This window comes from Silurus aristotelis (genome assembly GCF_946808225.1).
Source record: "Silurus aristotelis genome assembly, chromosome: 24".
NCBI lineage: Eukaryota > Metazoa > Chordata > Actinopteri > Siluriformes > Siluridae > Silurus > Silurus aristotelis.
The window spans coordinates 1,648,121-1,665,620 of record NC_139597.1 but is presented as its reverse complement, the minus strand read 5'-3'; the positions used below and the strand labels follow the sequence as shown (position 1 = coordinate 1,665,620).

Here is a 17,500-nt window from a genome sequence, read left to right as displayed (position 1 = left end):
AAGAGGAGAACAGTAGAAGAGTAGAACAGTAGAAGAGTAGAAGAGGAGAAGAGGAGAAGAGTAGAACAGTAGAAGAGGAGAAGAGGAGAACAGTAGAAGAGTAGAAGAGGAGAACAGTAGAAGAGTAGAACAGTAGAAGAGGAGAAGAGGAGAACAGTAGAAGAGTAGAACAGTAGAAGAGGAGAACAGTAGAAGAGTAGAACAGTAGAAGAGGAGAAGAGGAGAACAGTAGAAGAGTAGAACAGTAGAAGAGGAGAAGAGGAGAAGAGGAGAACAGTAGAAGAGTAGAAGAGTAGAACAGTAGAAGAGGAGAAGAGGAGAACAGTAGAAGAGTAGAACAGTAGAAGAGTAGAAGAGTAGAACGGTAGAGAAGAGAAGAAGGTTCAGCACAGCTCATGCCCCCCAGCAGGGTCGGGGGTAAAAGATCAGGGGGTAAAGGTCACTCACAGGGCACAGTCCGGAGGTACAGGTTGTCCCGGATGATCTGCTGCAGTTCGTGGTCTATAGAACCTTTCCGAAAGCGCAGACTGAGGTAGAGCTTGAGATCTTTATCTAGAACTCCTCCTGAAACACACACACACACACACACACACACACAGTGATGAGTCAAGTGAAGTAGGGCAGAGCTTATCTCATCTACTTATCTCGTATCTCATCCATACACACAGAACTCATCATTACTCTTCTCCAAGTCCTCCTGCAGACCCCAAAACAGGAAAGAAGGAGGAGGAAGGAACTAAAAGAATTAGTGGAATATAGTTGAGTGGAAGAAACGGTTGGAGAGACGTGTAAAGGAAAGGAAAGGGTGGAGAAAAGGATTGGAGCAATAAGTGGAGGATGAAAGAGAGGAAACAGATGAGTGGAAGAACAGATTGAGGGATGGATGAAGGAGAGGAAACAGATGAGTGGAAGAACAGATTGAGGGATGGATGAAGGAGAGGAAACAGATGAGTGGAAGAACAGATTGAGGGATGGATGAAGGAGAGGAAACAGATGAGTGGAAGAACAGATTGAGGGATGGATGAAGGAGAGGAAACAGATGAGTGGAAGAACAGATTAAGGGATGGATGAAGGCGAGGAAACAGATGAGTGGAAGAACAGATTCAGGGATATATATAAAGGAGAGAAAACAGATAAATAGAAGAACAGATTGAGGGATGGATGAAGGAGAGGAAACAGATGAGTGGAAGAACAGATTCAGGGATATATATAAAGGAGAGAAAACAGATAAATAGAAGAACAGATTGAGGGATGGATGAAGGAGAGGAAACAGATGAGTGGAAGAACAGATTCAGGGATATATATAAAGGAGAGAAAACAGATAAATAGAAGAACAGATTGAGGGATGGATGAAGGAGAGGAAACAGATGAGTGGAAGAACAGATTCAGGGATATATATAAAGGAGAGAAAACAGATAAATAGAAGAATAGAAGGAGAGGAAACAGATGAGTGGAAGAACAGATTGAGGGATGGATGAAGGCGAGGAAACAGATGAGTGGAAGAACAGATTCAGGGATATATATAAAGGAGAGAAAACAGATAAATAGAAGAACAGATTGAGGGATGGATGAAGGAGAGGAAACAGATGAGTGGAAGAACAGATTGAGGGATGGATGAAGGAGAGGAAACAAATGAGTGGAAGAACAGATTGAGGGATGGATGAAGGAGAGGAAACAGATGAGTGGAAGAACAGATTGAGGGATGGATGAAGGAGAGGAAACAGATGAGTGGAAGAACAGATTGAGGGATGGATGAAGGAGAGGAAACAGATGAGTGGAAGAACAGATTCAGGGATATATATAAAGGAGAGAAAACAGATAAATAGAAGAACAGATTGAGGGATGGATGAAGGGGAGGAAACAGATGAGTAGAGGAACAGATTGAGGGATGGATGAAGGAGAGGAAACAGATGAGTGGAAGAACAGATTGAGGGATGGATGAAGGAGAGGAAACAGATGAGTGGAAGAACAGATTAAGGGATGGATGAAGGAGAGAAAACACATGAGTGGAAGAACAGATTGAGGGATGGATGAAGGAGAGAAAACAGATGAGTGGAAGAACAGATTGAGGGATGGATAAAGGAGAGAAAACAGATGAGTGGAAGAACAGATTGAGGGATGGATGAAGGAGAGAAAACAGATGAGTGGAAGAACAGATTGAGGGATGGATGAAGGAGAGGAAACAGATGAGTGGAAGAACAGATTGAGGGATGGATGAAGGAGAGAAAACAGATGAGTGGAAGAACAGATTGAGGGATGGATGAAGGAGAGGAAACAGATGAGTGGAAGAACAGATTCAGGGATATATATAAAGGAGAGAAAACAGATAAATAGAAGAACAGATTGAGGGATGGATGAAGGGGAGGAAACAGATGAGTAGAGGAACAGATTGAGGGATGGATGAAGGAGAGGAAACAGATGAGTGGAAGAACAGATTGAGGGATGGATGAAGGAGAGGAAACAGATGAGTGGAAGAACAGATTGAGGGATGGATGAAGGAGAGGAAACAGATGAGTGGAAGAACAGATTGAGGGATGGATGAAGGAGAGGAAACAGATGAGTGGAAGAACAGAATCAGGGATATATATAAAGGAGAGAAAACAGATAAATAGAAGAACAGATTGAGGGATGGATGAAGGGGAGGAAACAGATGAGTGGAAGAACAGATTGAGGGATGGATGAAGGAGAGGAAACAGATGAGTGGAAGAACAGATTGAGGGATGGATGAAGGAGAGGAAACAGATGAGTGGAAGAACAGATTGAGGGATGGATGAAGGAGAGGAAACAGATGAGTGGAAGAACAGATTGAGGGATGGATGAAGGAGAGAAAACAGATGAGTGGAAGAACAGATTGAGGGATGGATAAAGGAGAAAAAAGCACTGGAGAAACAGATGGGTGGAGAAAAGATAGAGTTGGAAAAATGATGGGAAGAAATGTCTTTCTCTCTTGTCTGTCTCTGAGTGGGAGGGGCTTATCCTCTCCCCTGTCAATCACAGTGATGCTAGCCAATCATGCGTGCCTGTGATCTGATGTAAGCTAAAGAGGGTGGAGCTTGCGAGTCTCCACCTTCCCTGATAAGCCTGAGAACATGAGTGAATTATAGAGGAGGATACAGATGCAGTAACATCTGGCAGAAGAGTGGCACTGTGAAAAGTGGTACAGTCCAAATTACTGTGGAGTGTGACAAGAGAGGGACGAGAGACATAGCGTGAGAGAAAGAGAGAGAGAGAGAAATAGCAGTGGTGAGAGATGGAAAGAAAAATAGACAGAAAAAGAAAAAGAGACTGATAGTAAGAGACAGATGGACAGAGAGACAGATAAAAAAGAGAGATAGATAGACTGAGTGAAACCAATCAAGAGGACAAAAGAGACATAGAGAAAGTTACTGATGGAAACACACACCACCCACACACACACACACACACACACACACACACACCTCTGAATTTCTCTGCTTCTGAAATAACCTACTATTATAAGAAACAATTCCTCTCTCTTACACACATGCACGCATTCATTCACACACTCATTCACACACACACACACACACACACACACACACACACACACACACGCCTCAGCGTGCTCCCTTGCATATCAATGAAACACACGCGCACCGTCATAACAACCTGCACTGTGACACATTAACCATTTCAGCTAAATACAAATCTCTCTGTCACACACACACACGCACACACATACACGCACGCACACACGCACACACACACGCACACACACACACACACACACACACACACTCACGCATGCACACATACACGCGCTCGGAAGACTCACAGAACACAGCAGAAAAGGCAGGTCTTCTGCACGACTCAGCTGGATGTTGCAGATGATGCGCGCCTGCATACACACGTGTGTGTGTGTGTGTGTGTGTGTGTGTGTGTGTGTGTGTGTGTGTGTGTGTGTGTGTGTTGTGCATCTGTATGTAGTGTGCAGTGTGTTTGAGTGTGCGAATGCATGGGTAAAATGCATGCGCGCGCGCGCGCGTGTGTGTGTGTGTGTGTGCAGAGTCACAGTGACCAGGTTCCTACAGCAGTGTTAAATCAGTCCCATGGTGCAGAGCAAGTACACACACATACACACACGCATATATACACACACACACACAGCATCCAAGCATGCCTGAAATCTCACACACACAATGAGAGAGAGAGAGAGAGAGAGAGAGAGAGAGAGAGAGAGAGAGAGAGAGAGAGAGAGAGAGAGAGAGAGAGAGAGAGAGAGAAACGTGCTCTGAGATACATCACTGAGACTCTCTCCGTCTCTCTCTCAGGGGAAGTCATTATCAGGTCCTATAGCACCTCCTACCCCCTGATGGAGGAATTACACCACAGCACAAGGAGATTAAGTCACTCGACATGATCCTGAAACGATCAGATTTTTTTCTCTGTCTCACCCGCTCACGTGAACGCTACCGGATTCGCACCCGTCTGCCTGTTTAGTTCTGGGGTCAGGGCATTTCACACGTTTAGAATTTACCCTTCGTTACTATCAAACGGACACAAACAGACGAGTGCAAACCGAGGCAGCAACACACATTAGCTACTTACTGTATAGTTATTTTATTTCCCCCCTGAGGTCTTCAGTGATGTTCTACCTGAATCAATCCTCCTCTTATTACCATCATTGTGACGCCACGTCTGTAGAATCATCAGTAATATAAAGACGTGCAGAAGATCAGAGCGCTGCATCACACACAGGATCTCATACAGTCAGAATAAACATCATCACTAAAGCAAGAAACACAATGATCACAGTTCAACAAGTCTTCTGTCACTGGAGCCACAACTGCACCTCCACATACAGTACGGACCAAAAGTTTGGACACACCTTCTCATTCAAAGAGTTTTCTTTATTTTCATGACTATGAAAATTGTAGATTCACACTGAAGGCATCAAAACTATGAATGAACACATGTGGAATTATATATGGAATTATATACATAACAAAAAAGTGTGAAACAACTGAAAAATGTCATATTGTAGGTTCTTCAAAGTAGCCACCTTTTGCTTTGATTACTGCTTTGCACACTCTTGGCATTCTCTTGATGAGCTTCAAGAGGTAGTCACCTGAAATGGTCTTCCAACAGTCTTGAAGGAGTTCCCCGAAAGATGCTTGGCACTTGTTGGCCCTTTTGCCTTCACTCTGCGGTCCAGCTCACCCCTAAACCATCTCGATTGGGTTCAGGTCCGGTGACTGTGGAGGCCAGGTCATCTGGCGCAGCACCCCATCACTCTCCTTCTTGGTCAAATAGCCCTTGATGCCTTCAGTGTGACTCTATAATTTTCATAGTCATGAAAATAAAGAAAACTCTTTGAATGAGAAGGTGTGTCCAAACTTTTGGTCTGTACTGTACATCATCTCCAGCAGCAGCACCGATATTCAGCTCTTCACAACACCCCGGGGTTTCCTGCATTACGCTTTTCTTGGGGATTTAAAATGAAGGCAAATTGTGTGTTTTTGTGCAAAAGAAAAGAACAAACAAAAGAACCAAAAACACACCTCACGATGTCCAGCTTTTCTTAAAAAGTCCCCCTTTTAAAATGTCCTTGTAAATGTATCTGCCAAGAAATCGGCTTCTTCTCCTCAGTCAGTCGTTACAAAAAACTATTAATCCACATGATTGTGTGTGAGTTTGTCCAGTGAGCTGTGAATAATGTCGACAGACAGACAGACAGACAGACAGACAGACAGACAGACAGACAGACAGACAGACAGACAGACAGAAAGAAAGAAAGAAAGAAAGAAAGAAAGAAAGAAAGAAAGAAAGAAAGAAAGAAAGAAAGAAAGAAAGAAAGAAAGAAAGAAATGACAGGCAGACAGACAGACACTCAGAAAGACAGAAAGACAGACAGAGACACAGGTAGAAGGAGAGACAGAAAAAAGTAAAAATATGTTTATAAAACATTTATAGATTGTTCCATAAATGGACTATGGATTTGTATCTGGATAGAGAACAAACACACACACACACACACACACACACACACACACCATTTTTTGCTACTGTTCACGTTACTCTTTTACACCACAGTGTGTAATATACAACAGGTTTACTGGTGGCGCTATTTAGTATTTAGTATTTTGTGTATTTGTCATCTGGTCCAACCGACTTTCCACTCTTCATCCTCTTAATCGCTGCTCTCACTTCCTCCTTACTAATCCTACCCACTTCCTGCTTCACATCTCCTCACCATCCAACCTTCTCTTTCTCATTCATCAGCTGCTCTAAATACTCCCTCCATCTTCTCAACACACTCTCCTCACTAGTCAACACATTTCCCTCTCCATCCTTTATTGCTCTAACTTGCAGTACATCCTTCCCAGCTCGGTTCCTCTGCCTGGCCAATCGCTACAAATCCTTTTCTCCTTCCTTAGTGTCCAACCTCTTATACAGCTCCTCGTGTGCCTTTTTCTTGGCTTTCGCCAAATCCCTCTTTACCTGCTGCTGCATCTCCTTGTACTCCTGCCTACTTTTCTCATCACTCTGTCGATCCCACTTCTGTTTCTCCAACCTCTTTCTCCTTATGCTCTCCTGCACTTCCTCATTCCACCACCACGTCTCTTTGTCTTCCTTTCTATTTCCAGATGTCACACCAAGAACTTTTCTAGCTGCCTCCCTCATCACTCCTGCAGTAGTTGCCCAATCATCCAGCACCTCTTCACCACCACTGAGCCCCTGTCTGACCTCTTCCCTGAACCTCACACTACACTCTTCCTCCTTCAGTTTCCACCATCTTATTCTTCTTTCAGTCCTCACTCTCCTCCTCTTCTTCTTCACCTCCAAAACCATCCTACAGACCACCATCCGATGCTGTCTAGCTACACTGTCCCCTGCCAACACCTTACAGTCTCCAATCTCCTTCAGGTTGCATCTCCTACAGGCAACCCTCCACATTTATCTGGGCTTAAGACTGGCATTAAGATTGAACTGACTTGTGCAACTCTAATGGTTTTATAATCTATAAAATACTGTAATATAACTATAATAACAATTAAAAATATATAATTATAAAATAAAAAGTTAAAATAAATAGAAATAAGATCAAAATAATACAATTCATAAAAAAAAAAAAAAAAAAAAGAAAAGATGTATGTAAGTGTGTATGTGTGACGGTGGTGTGTTAGTGTGCGTGACGGTGGTGTGTTAGTGTGCGTGACGGTGGTGTGTTAGTGTGCGAGACGGTGGTGTGTTAGTGTGTGACGGTGGTGTGTTAGTGTGTGACGGTGGTGTGTTAGTGTGCGACGGTGGTGTGTTAGTGTGCGAGACGGTGGTGTGTTAGTGTGCGAGACGGTGGTGTGTTAGTGTGCGAGACGGTGGTGTGTTAGTGTGCGAGACGGTGGTGTGTTAGTGTGTGACGGTGGTGTGTTAGTGTGCGAGACGGTGGTGTGTTAGTGTGCGAGACGGTGGTGTGTTAGTGTGCGAGACGGTGGTGTGTTAGTGTGCGAGACGGTGGTGTGTTAGTGTGCGAGACGGTGGTGTGTTAGTGTGCGAGACGGTGGTGTGTTAGTGTGCGTGACGGTGGTGTGTTAGTGTGCGTGACGGTGGTGTGTTAGTGTGCGTGACGGTGGTGTGTTAGTGTGCGTGACGGTGGTGTGTTAGTGTGCGAGACGGTGGTGTGTTAGTGTGCGAGACGGTGGTGTGTTAGTGCGAGACGGTGGTGTGTTAGTGCGAGACGGTGGTGTGTTAGTGTGCGAGACGGTGGTGTGTTAGTGCGAGGCGGTGGTGTGTTAGTGCGAGACGGTGGTGTGTTAGTGTGCGAGACGGTGGTGTGTTAGTGTGCGTGACGGTGGTGTGTTAGTGTGCGTGACGTTGGTGTGTTAGTGTGCGTGACGGTGGTGTGTTAGTGTGCGTGACGGTGGTGTGTTAGTGTGTGTGCGTGACGGTGGTGTGTTAGTGTGTGACGGTGGTGTGTTAGTGTGTGTGTGTGTGACGGTGGTGTGTTAGTGTGTGTGTGACGGTGGTGTGTTAGTGTGTGACGGTGGTGTGTTAGTGTGCGTGACGGTGGTGTGTTAGTGTGTGACGGTGGTGTGTTAGTGTGCGAGACGGTGGTGTGTTAGTGTGCGAGACGGTGGTGTGTTAGTGTGCGAGACGGTGGTGTGTTAGTGTGTGACGGTGGTGTGTTAGTGTGCGAGACGGTGGTGTGTTAGTGTGCGAGACGGTGGTGTGTTAGTGTGCGAGACGGTGGTGTGTTAGTGTGCGTGACGGTGGTGTGTTAGTGTGCGAGACGGTGGTGTGTTAGTGTGCGAGACGGTGGTGTGTTAGTGTGCGTGACGGTGGTGTGTTAGTGTGCGTGACGGTGGTGTGTTAGTGTGCGTGACGGTGGTGTGTTAGTGTGCGTGACGGTGGTGTGTTAGTGTGCATGACGGTGGTGTGTTAGTGTGCATGACGGTGGTGTGTTAGTGTGCGAGACGGTGGTGTGTTAGTGCGAGACGGTGGTGTGTTAGTGCGTGACGGTGGTGTGTTAGTGTGCGAGACGGTGGTGTGTTAGTGCGAGGCGGTGGTGTGTTAGTGCGAGACGGTGGTGTGTTAGTGTGCGAGACGGTGGTGTGTTAGTGTGCGTGACGGTGGTGTGTTAGTGTGCGTGACGTTGGTGTGTTAGTGTGCGTGACGGTGGTGTGTTAGTGTGCGTGACGGTGGTGTGTTAGTGTGCGTGACGGTGGTGTGTTAGTGTGCGTGACGGTGGTGTGTTAGTGTGTGTGCGTGACGGTGGTGTGTTAGTGTGTGACGGTGGTGTGTTAGTGTGTGTGTGTGTGACGGTGGTGTGTTAGTGTGTGTGTGACGGTGGTGTGTTAGTGTGTGACGGTGGTGTGTTAGTGTGCGTGACGGTGGTGTGTTAGTGTGTGTGTGACGGTGGTGTGTTAGTGTTTGTGCGTGACGGTGGTGTGTTAGTGTGTGTGTGTGACGGTGGTGTGGTGGTGTGTTAGTGTGTGTGCGTAACGGTGGTGTGTTAGTGTGCGAGACGGTGGTGTGTTAGTGTGCGAGACGGTGGTGTGTTAGTGTGCGTGACGGTGGTGTGTTAGTGTGCGTGACGGTGGTGTGTTAGTGTGCGTGACGGTGGTGTGTTAGTGTGCGAGACGGTGGTGTGTTAGTGTGCGAGACGGTGGTGTGTTAGTGTGCGTGACGGTGGTGTGTTAGTGTGCGAGACGGTGGTGTGTTAGTGTGCGTGACGGTGGTGTGTTAGTGTGCGTGACGGTGGTGTGTTAGTGTGCGTGACGGTGGTGTGTTAGTGTGCGTGACGGTGGTGTGTTAGTGTGTGTGTGTGTGACGGTGGTGTGTTAGTGTGTGTGTGTGTGACGGTGGTGTGTTAGTGTGTGTGTGACGGTGGTGTGTTAGTGTGTGTGTGACGGTGGTGTGTTAGTGTGCGTGACGGTGGTTTGTTAGTGTGCGTGACGGTGGTGTGTTAGTGTGTGTGTGACGGTGGTGTGTTAGTGTTTGTGCGTGACGGTGGTTTGTTAGTGTGTGCGTGACGGTGGTGTGGTGGTGTGTTAGTGTGTGTGTGCGTGACGGTGGTGTGTTAGTGTGCGTGACGGTGGTGTGTTAGTGTGCGAGACGGTGGTGTGTTAGTGTGCGAGACGGTGGTGTGTTAGTGTGCGTGACGGTGGTGTGTTAGTGTGCGTGACGGTGGTGTGTTAGTGTGCGTGACGGTGGTGTGTTAGTGTGCGTGACGGTGGTGTGTTAGTGTGCGTGACGGTGGTGTGTTAGTGTGCGAGACGGTGGTGTGTTAGTGTGCGAGACGGTGGTGTGTTAGTGTGCGAGACGGTGGTGTGTTAGTGTGCGTGACGGTGGTGTGTTAGTGTGCGTGACGGTGGTGTGTTAGTGTGCGTGACGGTGGTGTTAGTGTGGGTGACGGTGGTGTGTTAGTGTGTGTGACGTTGGTGTGTTAGTGTGTGTGATGGTGGTGTGTTAGTGTGTGTGACGTTGGTGTGTTAGTGTGTGTGATGGTGGTGTGTTAGTGTGTGTGACGTTGGTGTCTTAGTGTGTGTGATGGTGGTGTGTTGGTGTGCGTGACGTTGGTGTGTTAGTGTGTGTGATGGTGGTGTGTTAGTGTGCGTGACGTTGGTGTGTTAGTGTGCGTGATGGTGGTGTGTTAGTGTGTGTGATGGTTGTGTGTTTTGTCTCATGAGTTTTAAATCTAAGTGTGTGTTTAGTTCCCTGAGAGAAGATGATGATTTCGGTCTTGTTGAGGTTGAATGTCAGGTCCAGGTTCTCTTTCTCTCTCTCCCTCTGTCTCTCTGTCTCTCTCTGACTCCCTCTCTCTCCAGATGATTTTGAGCTCCTATTATTTGATACTGACTGCTTTTACTGCTTTTTTTTTTTTCGTCACGATAACAATTCCAATTCCAGGTGGAAATGGTTCAGGTCCCTCGTTCCCCAGCATGCAGTGGGAACTTTAAAACTCTGTCTGATTCACTCCCACTAAATCTGTTGAATAATTTGAAATGATTCAAGAAAGAGAGTTGATTCAGGAACGAGAGTCGATTCAGGAAAGAGAGTCGATTCAGGAGAGTCGATTTAGGTAAAAGAGTCGATTTAGGAAAGAAAGTCAATTCTGGAGAGTCGATTCAGGAAAGAAAGTCGATTCAGGTATAAGAGTTGTGTAAACGGAAATGCAGTGAGAGTCAGCGTGAGTTCTGCTGTTCCCTAAGGGCTGAGCAGAGCTGCTGTGGATGAAGCATAATCAGCGTAGCGCAGTCTCTCAACTCATTAGCAGCAAACTGTTGAAATGGATTAGCCTCTCTTCCCATGATGCATTTGTTTAATTACAGCACACAGCACCAGTCTTACACTCTCCCAAATCCACACTGGATCTACAGAGGATATGGTATACTGAAGCGTACGGTATAGTAAAGGGTACGGTACAGTGAAGGGTACGATATAGTGAAGCGTACGGTAAAGTGAAGGGTACGATATAGTGAAGCGTACGGTATATTGAAGCGTACGGTACAGTATAGGGTACGGTACAGTGAAGCGTACGGTACAGTGAAGGGTACGGTACAGTGAAGCGTACGGTATAGTAAAGGGTACGGTACAGTGAAGGGTACGGTATAGTGAAGCGTACGGTATAGTGAAGCGTACGGTATAGTGAAGCGTACGGTATATTGAAGCGTACGGTACAGTATAGGGTACGGTACAGTGAAGCGTACGGTATAGTGAAGGGTACGGTACAGTGAAGCGTACGGTATAGTGAAGCGTACGGTATAATGAAGCGTACGGTATAGTGAAGGGTACGGTATAGTGAAGGGTACGGTACAGTGAAGCGTACGGTATAGTGAAGGGTACGGTACAGTGAAGCGTACGGTATAGTGAAGGGTACGGTATAGTGAAGCGTACGGTATAATGAAGCGTACGGTATAGTGAAGGGTACGGTATAGTGAAGCGTACGGTACAGTGAGGGATACAGTACAGTGAAGGATACGGTACAGTGAAGGGTACGGTACAGTGAAGGATACGGTATAGTGAAGGGTACGGTACAGTGAAGCGTACGGTACAGTGAAGCGTACGGTACAGTGAAGGATACGGTACAGGGAAGGGTACGGTACAGTGAAGGGTACGGTACAGTGAAGCGTACGGTACAGTGAAGGGTACGGTATAGTGAAGGGTACGGTACAGTGAAGGGTATGGTACAGTGAAGGGTACGGTATAGTGAAGGGTACGGTACAGTGAAGGGTACGGCACAGTGAAACGTACGGTACAGTGAAGGGTACGGTACAGTGAAGGGTACGGCACAGTGAAACGTACGGTACAGTGAAGGATACGGTACAGTGAAGGGTACGGCACAGTGAAACGTACGGTACAGTGAAGGATACGGTACAGTAAAGGATACGGTACAGTGAAGGATACGGTATAGTGAAGGGTACGGTACAGTGAAGGGTACGGTACAGTGAAGGGTACGGTATAGTGAAGGGTACGGTACAGTGAAGGGTACGGCACAGTGAAACGTACGGTACAGTGAAGGGTACGGTACAGTGAAGGGTACGGCACAGTGAAGGGTACGGCACAGTGAAGGGTACGGTACAGTGAAGGGTACGGTATAGTGAAGCGTACGGTATAGTGAAGGGTACGGTACAGTGAAGGGTACAGTACAGTGAAGGGTACGGTATAGTGAAGCGTACAGAATACTTGAGCGTACTGAATACTGAGGTGAACGAAATACTGAAGCATAAAGAATATTGAAGCATAAAGAATATTGAAGCATATGCAATAATGAAGTGTACAAAATACTGAAGCACAAGGCATAATAAGGCAGACAAAAATGAAGCAGACATTATACTGAAGTATACTAAATATTTAAGTGTATGCAATAATGGATTGAGAAAGAATAATAAAGCAGATACAATACTAAAGCAGAATTCCGTGTTTCTCTCTCTCTCTCTCTCTCTCTCTCTCTCTCTCTCTCTCTCTCTCTCTTTTTCTTTCTTTCTGTGTTTCGCTGTTCAGTAACTTATAAAAGATTCATGAGATGGCATTTACTCGAATCTCAAAACACCACTCACTCACTCACTCACTCACTCACTCACTCTCACTCTCTCTCTCTCTCTCTCTCTCTCTCATATCCCCTTCTCCTACTTCTAATATCCATCTACTTCATTGGTCCCCCCCCTTCCCCTTCACTCCTCTTCTTATTTTTATTCTGTTTTCCCCTGCTTTGTCTTTCTTCTTCTCTCTCTCTCTCTCTCTCTCTCTCTCTCTCTCTCTCTCTCTCTCTTCATTTATCTCTCTTTCATCCTATCCCTGTCTCTCTATATCCTCCCATCTATATTTCCCTCACCATCTCTCTCTCTTTTTTTCTCTCCCTTCCTTTATTCCTCCCTCTTTTTCATTCTCTCTCTCTCTCTCTCTCTCTCTCTCGGCTTGCCTGTTCTCACTGCTTTCTTACCTGTTTTCCATTTCTACTTTTAAACAGTCTTTTTTATAAAGATGAAGGTCCCACTCACCTTTCTTTCCTCTGTGTGTGTGTGTGTGTGTGTGTGTGTGTGTGTGTGTGTGTGTGTGTGTGTGTGTGTGGCTTTACTGCCCTCTACAGAAAGGACATGCTCAGGTACTGTGAACTTGGCGAGATTAAGTTATTTGAATATGCTAATTTAAAGACAGTCTCAATTGACCAATCAGCTTCCTGGAACACGTCACATGTGTTTTTTATCTTATCGATGCATGCTTCTCTCTCTCTCTCTCTCTCTCTCTCTGTGAGATGGTGTATGAAGGACTCGCACGTGAAACGTGTCGCACCTGACGTTCATGGAAGGAGTCTCCAGTGTCAGTGAGTGGGCTGTGACCAAAAGTATTTGGACACTCAACTTTTCCAGATACATGTGGTTCTTCACCAAACTGTTCGAGACATTGTATTGTATTGTATTAGACCTTTTTGAATGCAGCATGAAATTTTCCCTTCACTTGAACTAGAGAGACCCAGACCTGTTCCAGCAGGACACTACCCCTGTGCACAAAACCAGCTCCATGAAGATCTGCTGTACATGGGTCGGAGTGGAAGATCTCCTGCTATAGAGCTGCAAGCCTACTGATTATAATGAATGTGAACACCGGCTGCACCCCAGGAACCTTCTCACCTTCTCACCTGCATCAGTACCTGACTTTACTCTCACCCATGTAGCGGAATGAATCATCACAAAGCTCCCAGAAGAGTGAGTGGGGCTCAAATTAACAGGAAATGGAGACTACCTGTGGAATGAGATGTCCAGAAAGCACACAGTGATCTTATAGTCAGGTGTCCACAGACTTTTGGACACGGTGTAGAGGAGGCTATAGTGAGTGTAATCTGCTGTGGCCTTCTGTTCATTTATTCTGACTGTTGCTTAAATTTGTGCTTCCATTTATATTTTGTAACAATACAGCATCATATTTACATTCACTATGCTGTGTGTGTGTGTGTGTGTGTGTGTGTGTGTGTGTGTGTGTGTGTGTGTGTGTGTGTGTGTGTGTGTGTGTGTATTGTTATGCAAAATCTCTTAGTAAAACAAGCCCCAGACGGATTAGGGCAGGTTTTATATTGCTCTTTGATAGCTGTCCAATTTGTGCAACACACACACACACACACACACACACACACACACACACACACACACACACACACACACACACACACACAGAACTCCTTCTCAATAAAACCAGATCCAATTAAACCTCCTGACCTACATAAAACACAAATTCCTACTTCTTTAAAATAAAAGAAGAAAAGTTTTTAACGGTGAGTGAAAGAGGGAGAGGGAGAGGGAGAGGGGAAGAAGTGAGGGAGTGAGGGAGGGAGAGGGTGAAGGTCAGGGAATGACTGAGGGAACGGGTGAGGGAGTAAAGGAGTGAATGGATGGGTGAGGGAGAAAATAAGAGAGAGAGAAAGAGAGAGAGAAAGAGAGAGCGGTAAAGACAAAGAGGTAAAGAGAGAGAGAGAGAGAGGTAAAGAGAGAGAGGTAAAGAGAGAGTGGTAAAGAGAGAGAGGTGAAGAGAGAGAGGTAAAGAGAGCGGTGAAGAGAGAAAGAGGTAAAGAGAGAGAGGTAAAGAGAGAGAGAGGTAAAGAGAGAAAGCGGTGAAGAGAGAGAGGTAAAGAGAGAAAGCGGTGAAGAGAGAGAGGTAAAGAGAGAGAGGTAAAGAGAGAGAGAGGTAAAGAGAGAGAGAGGTAAAGAGAGAGAGGTAAAGAGAGAGAGAGGTGAAGAGAGAGAGCGGTGAAGAGAGAGAGAGGTAAAGAGAGAGAGGTAAAGTGAGAGAGAGGTAAAGAGAGAGAGGTAAAGAGAGAGAGAGGTAAAGAGAGAGAGAGGTGAAGAGAGAGAGCGGTGAAGAGAGAGAGCGGTGAAGAGAGAGAGCGGTGAAGAGAGAGAGAGGTAAAGAGAGAAAGGTAAAGTGAGCGATAAAGAGAGAGAGGTAAAGAGAGAAAGGTAAAGAGAGAGAGAGGTAAAGAGAGAGAGAGGTAAAGAGAGAGAGAGGTAAAGAGAGAAAGCGGTGAAAAGAGAGAGGTAAAGAGAGAGAGAGGTAAAGAGAGAGAGGTAAAGAGAGAGCGGTAAAGAGAGAGAGGTTAAGAGAAAGAGGTAAAGAGAGAGAGATAAAGAGAGAGAGATAAAGAGAGAGAGAGGTAGAGAGAGAGAGGTAAAGAGAGAGAGAGGTAAAGAGAGAGAGCGGTGAAGAGAGAGAGGTAAAGTTAGAGAGAGGTAAAGTTAGAGAGAGGTAAAGAGAGAGAGAGGTAAAGAGAGAAAGATAAAGAGAGAGAGAGATAAAGAGAGAGAGATAAAGAGAGAGAGAGGTAGAGAGAAAAAGGTAAAGAGAGAGAGAGGTAAAGAGAGAGAGCGGTGAAGAGAGAGAGCGGTGAAGAGAGAGAGAGGTAAAGAGAGAGAGGTAAAGTGAGCGATAAAGAGAGAGAGGTAAAGAGAGAAAGGTAAAGAGAGAGAGAGGTAAAGAGAGAGAGAGGTAAAGAGAGAAAGGTAAAGAGAGAGAGAGGTAAAGAGAGAAAGCGGTGAAGAGAGAGAGGTAAAGAGAGAGAGAGGTAAAGAGAGAGAGAGAGCGGTAAAGAGAGAGCGGTAAAGAGAGAAAGCGGTGAAGAGAGAGAGGTAAAGAGAGAGCGATAAAGAGAGAGCGAAAAAGAGAGAGGTAAAGAGAGAGAGGTAAAGAGAGAGAGAGGTAAAGAGAGAGAGGTAAAGAGAGAGAGGTAAAGAGAGAGAGGTAAAGAGAGAGAGAGAGGTAAAGAGAGAGCGGTAAAGAGAGAAAGCGGTGAAGAGAGAGAGGTAAAGAGAGAGAGGTAAAGAGAGCGAGCGGTAAAGAGAGAGAGGTAAAGAGGGAGAGAGGTAAAGAGAGAGAGGTGAAGAGAGAGAGGTTAAGAGAGAGAGCGGTGAAGAGAGTGGTAAAGAGAGAGAGGTAAAGAGAGAGAGAGGTAAAGAGAGAGAGGTAAAGTGAGCGATAAAGAGAGAGAGGTAAAGAGAGAAAGGTAAAGAGAGAGAGAGGTAAAGAGAGAGAGAGGTAAAGAGAGAGAGAGGTAAAGAGAGAAAGCGGTGAAGAGAGAGAGGTAAAGAGAGAGAGAGGTAAAGAGAGAGAGAGAGAGGTAAAGAGAGAGCGGTAAAGAGAGAAAGCGGTGAAGAGAGAGAGGTAAAAAGAGAGAGATAAAGAGAGAGAGAGGTAAAGAGAGAGAGAGGTAAAGAGAGAGAGAGGTAAAGAGAGAAAGCGGTGAAGAGAGAAAGCGGTTAAGAGAGAGAGAGGTAAAGAGAGAGAGAGAGGTAAAGAGAGAGCGGTAAAGAGAGAAAGCGGTGAAGAGAGAGAGGTAAAGAGAGAGCGATAAAGAGAGAGAGAGGTAAAGAGAGAGAGAGGTAAAGAGAGAGAGAGGTAAAGAGAGAAAGCGGTGAAGAGAGAGAGGTAAAGAGAGATAGAGGTAAAGAGAGAGATAGAGGTAAAGAGAGAGAGAGGTAAAGAGAGAGAGAGAGAGGTAAAGAGAGAGCGGTAAAGAGAGAAAGCGGTGAAGAGAGAGAGGTAAAGAGAGCGGTAAAGAGAGCGGTAAAGAGAGAGAGAGGTAAAGAGAGAGAGGTAAAGAGAGAGAGGGGTAAAGAGAGAGAGGTAAAGAGAGAGAGAGGTAAAGAGAGAGAGGTAAAGAGAGAGAGGGGTAAAGAGAGAGAGGTAAAGAGAGAGAGGGGTAAAGAGAGAGAGGTAAAGAGAGAGCGGTAAAGAGAGAGAGAGGTAAAGAGAGAGAGGTAAAGAGAGAGAGGTAAAGAAAGAGATGTAACTCTTCCCTGTACTCTGACATCAAGATATATTTCATTTATTTATTTGTTTGTTTACTGATTGATTTATACAGTCTAACAGCAGTGAAGTGTGTGTGTGTGTGTGTGTGTGTGTGTGTGTGTGTGTGTGTGTGTGTGTGTGTGTGTGTGTGTGTGTGTGTGTGTGTGTGTGTGTGTGTGTTGTACAGAATTCTGGACGAGGTCCTAAGCTATGTCCTTCAAGCGCGTGCACGGCTTCCATGGCAACGGATCATTCCAAAGTCGGGCAGTGTAAAAGTGTTTGGGGAGGGGAATAAAGTGTTACGCAGTATGTCAGAAAACACATAAAAGATCATATTTCCGCAACTACAAATCACCACAAGTGTTTGTAAATTCGCGTAAACACGTTTTTGATGTAATTCGGGCATTTTCTAGATTCATTTTACAAGGTTGGTCAGCGGTATGCAGTCAAACACCCCCGAGAGAACTTTTTGGAAACGGCCACAGGGAAACGCGAAAGGGGCTTCAACAGAATCGTTTAATCGATGCTTTGCTTTAATAACTAATAAAAACCGAGATAAATACACGTAATAACGAGATACGGAGTGTTAATTCTGAGTCCTGGTGTGTGTTTTATTATTTTATCCCTGTATTGTTTGGAGAATTCCTTTCACGATGTCACTAATCTGCGATAAAAACAACGGACTCGACTCTCAAGAAAAGGTTCCATTCGACTCTTTATGGGAGTCGACTCGTTGCACATGGTCTCGCTCAGGTAGTAGCTCACC

At 45.6% G+C, this 17,500-nt stretch overlaps 1 protein-coding gene across 3 annotated transcripts in view; it reads right to left on the bottom strand.

The window, feature by feature from the left end:
* magi2a (membrane associated guanylate kinase, WW and PDZ domain containing 2a) overlaps nt 1-17,500 on the bottom strand; it is a 116,144-nt gene that overhangs the window by 97,787 nt on the left and 857 nt on the right. For all 3 annotated transcript variants that reach the window (XM_083527927.1, XM_083527929.1, XM_083527928.1), the window contains exons 1-2: nt 17,500; nt 448-564 (exon numbers count right to left, since the gene is read on the bottom strand). The exon at nt 17,500 is cut by the window's right edge. In XM_083527927.1, the coding sequence (XP_083384053.1) occupies nt 448-564; nt 17,500 (118 nt within the window). The remainder of the gene's footprint in view (nt 1-447; nt 565-17,499) is intronic.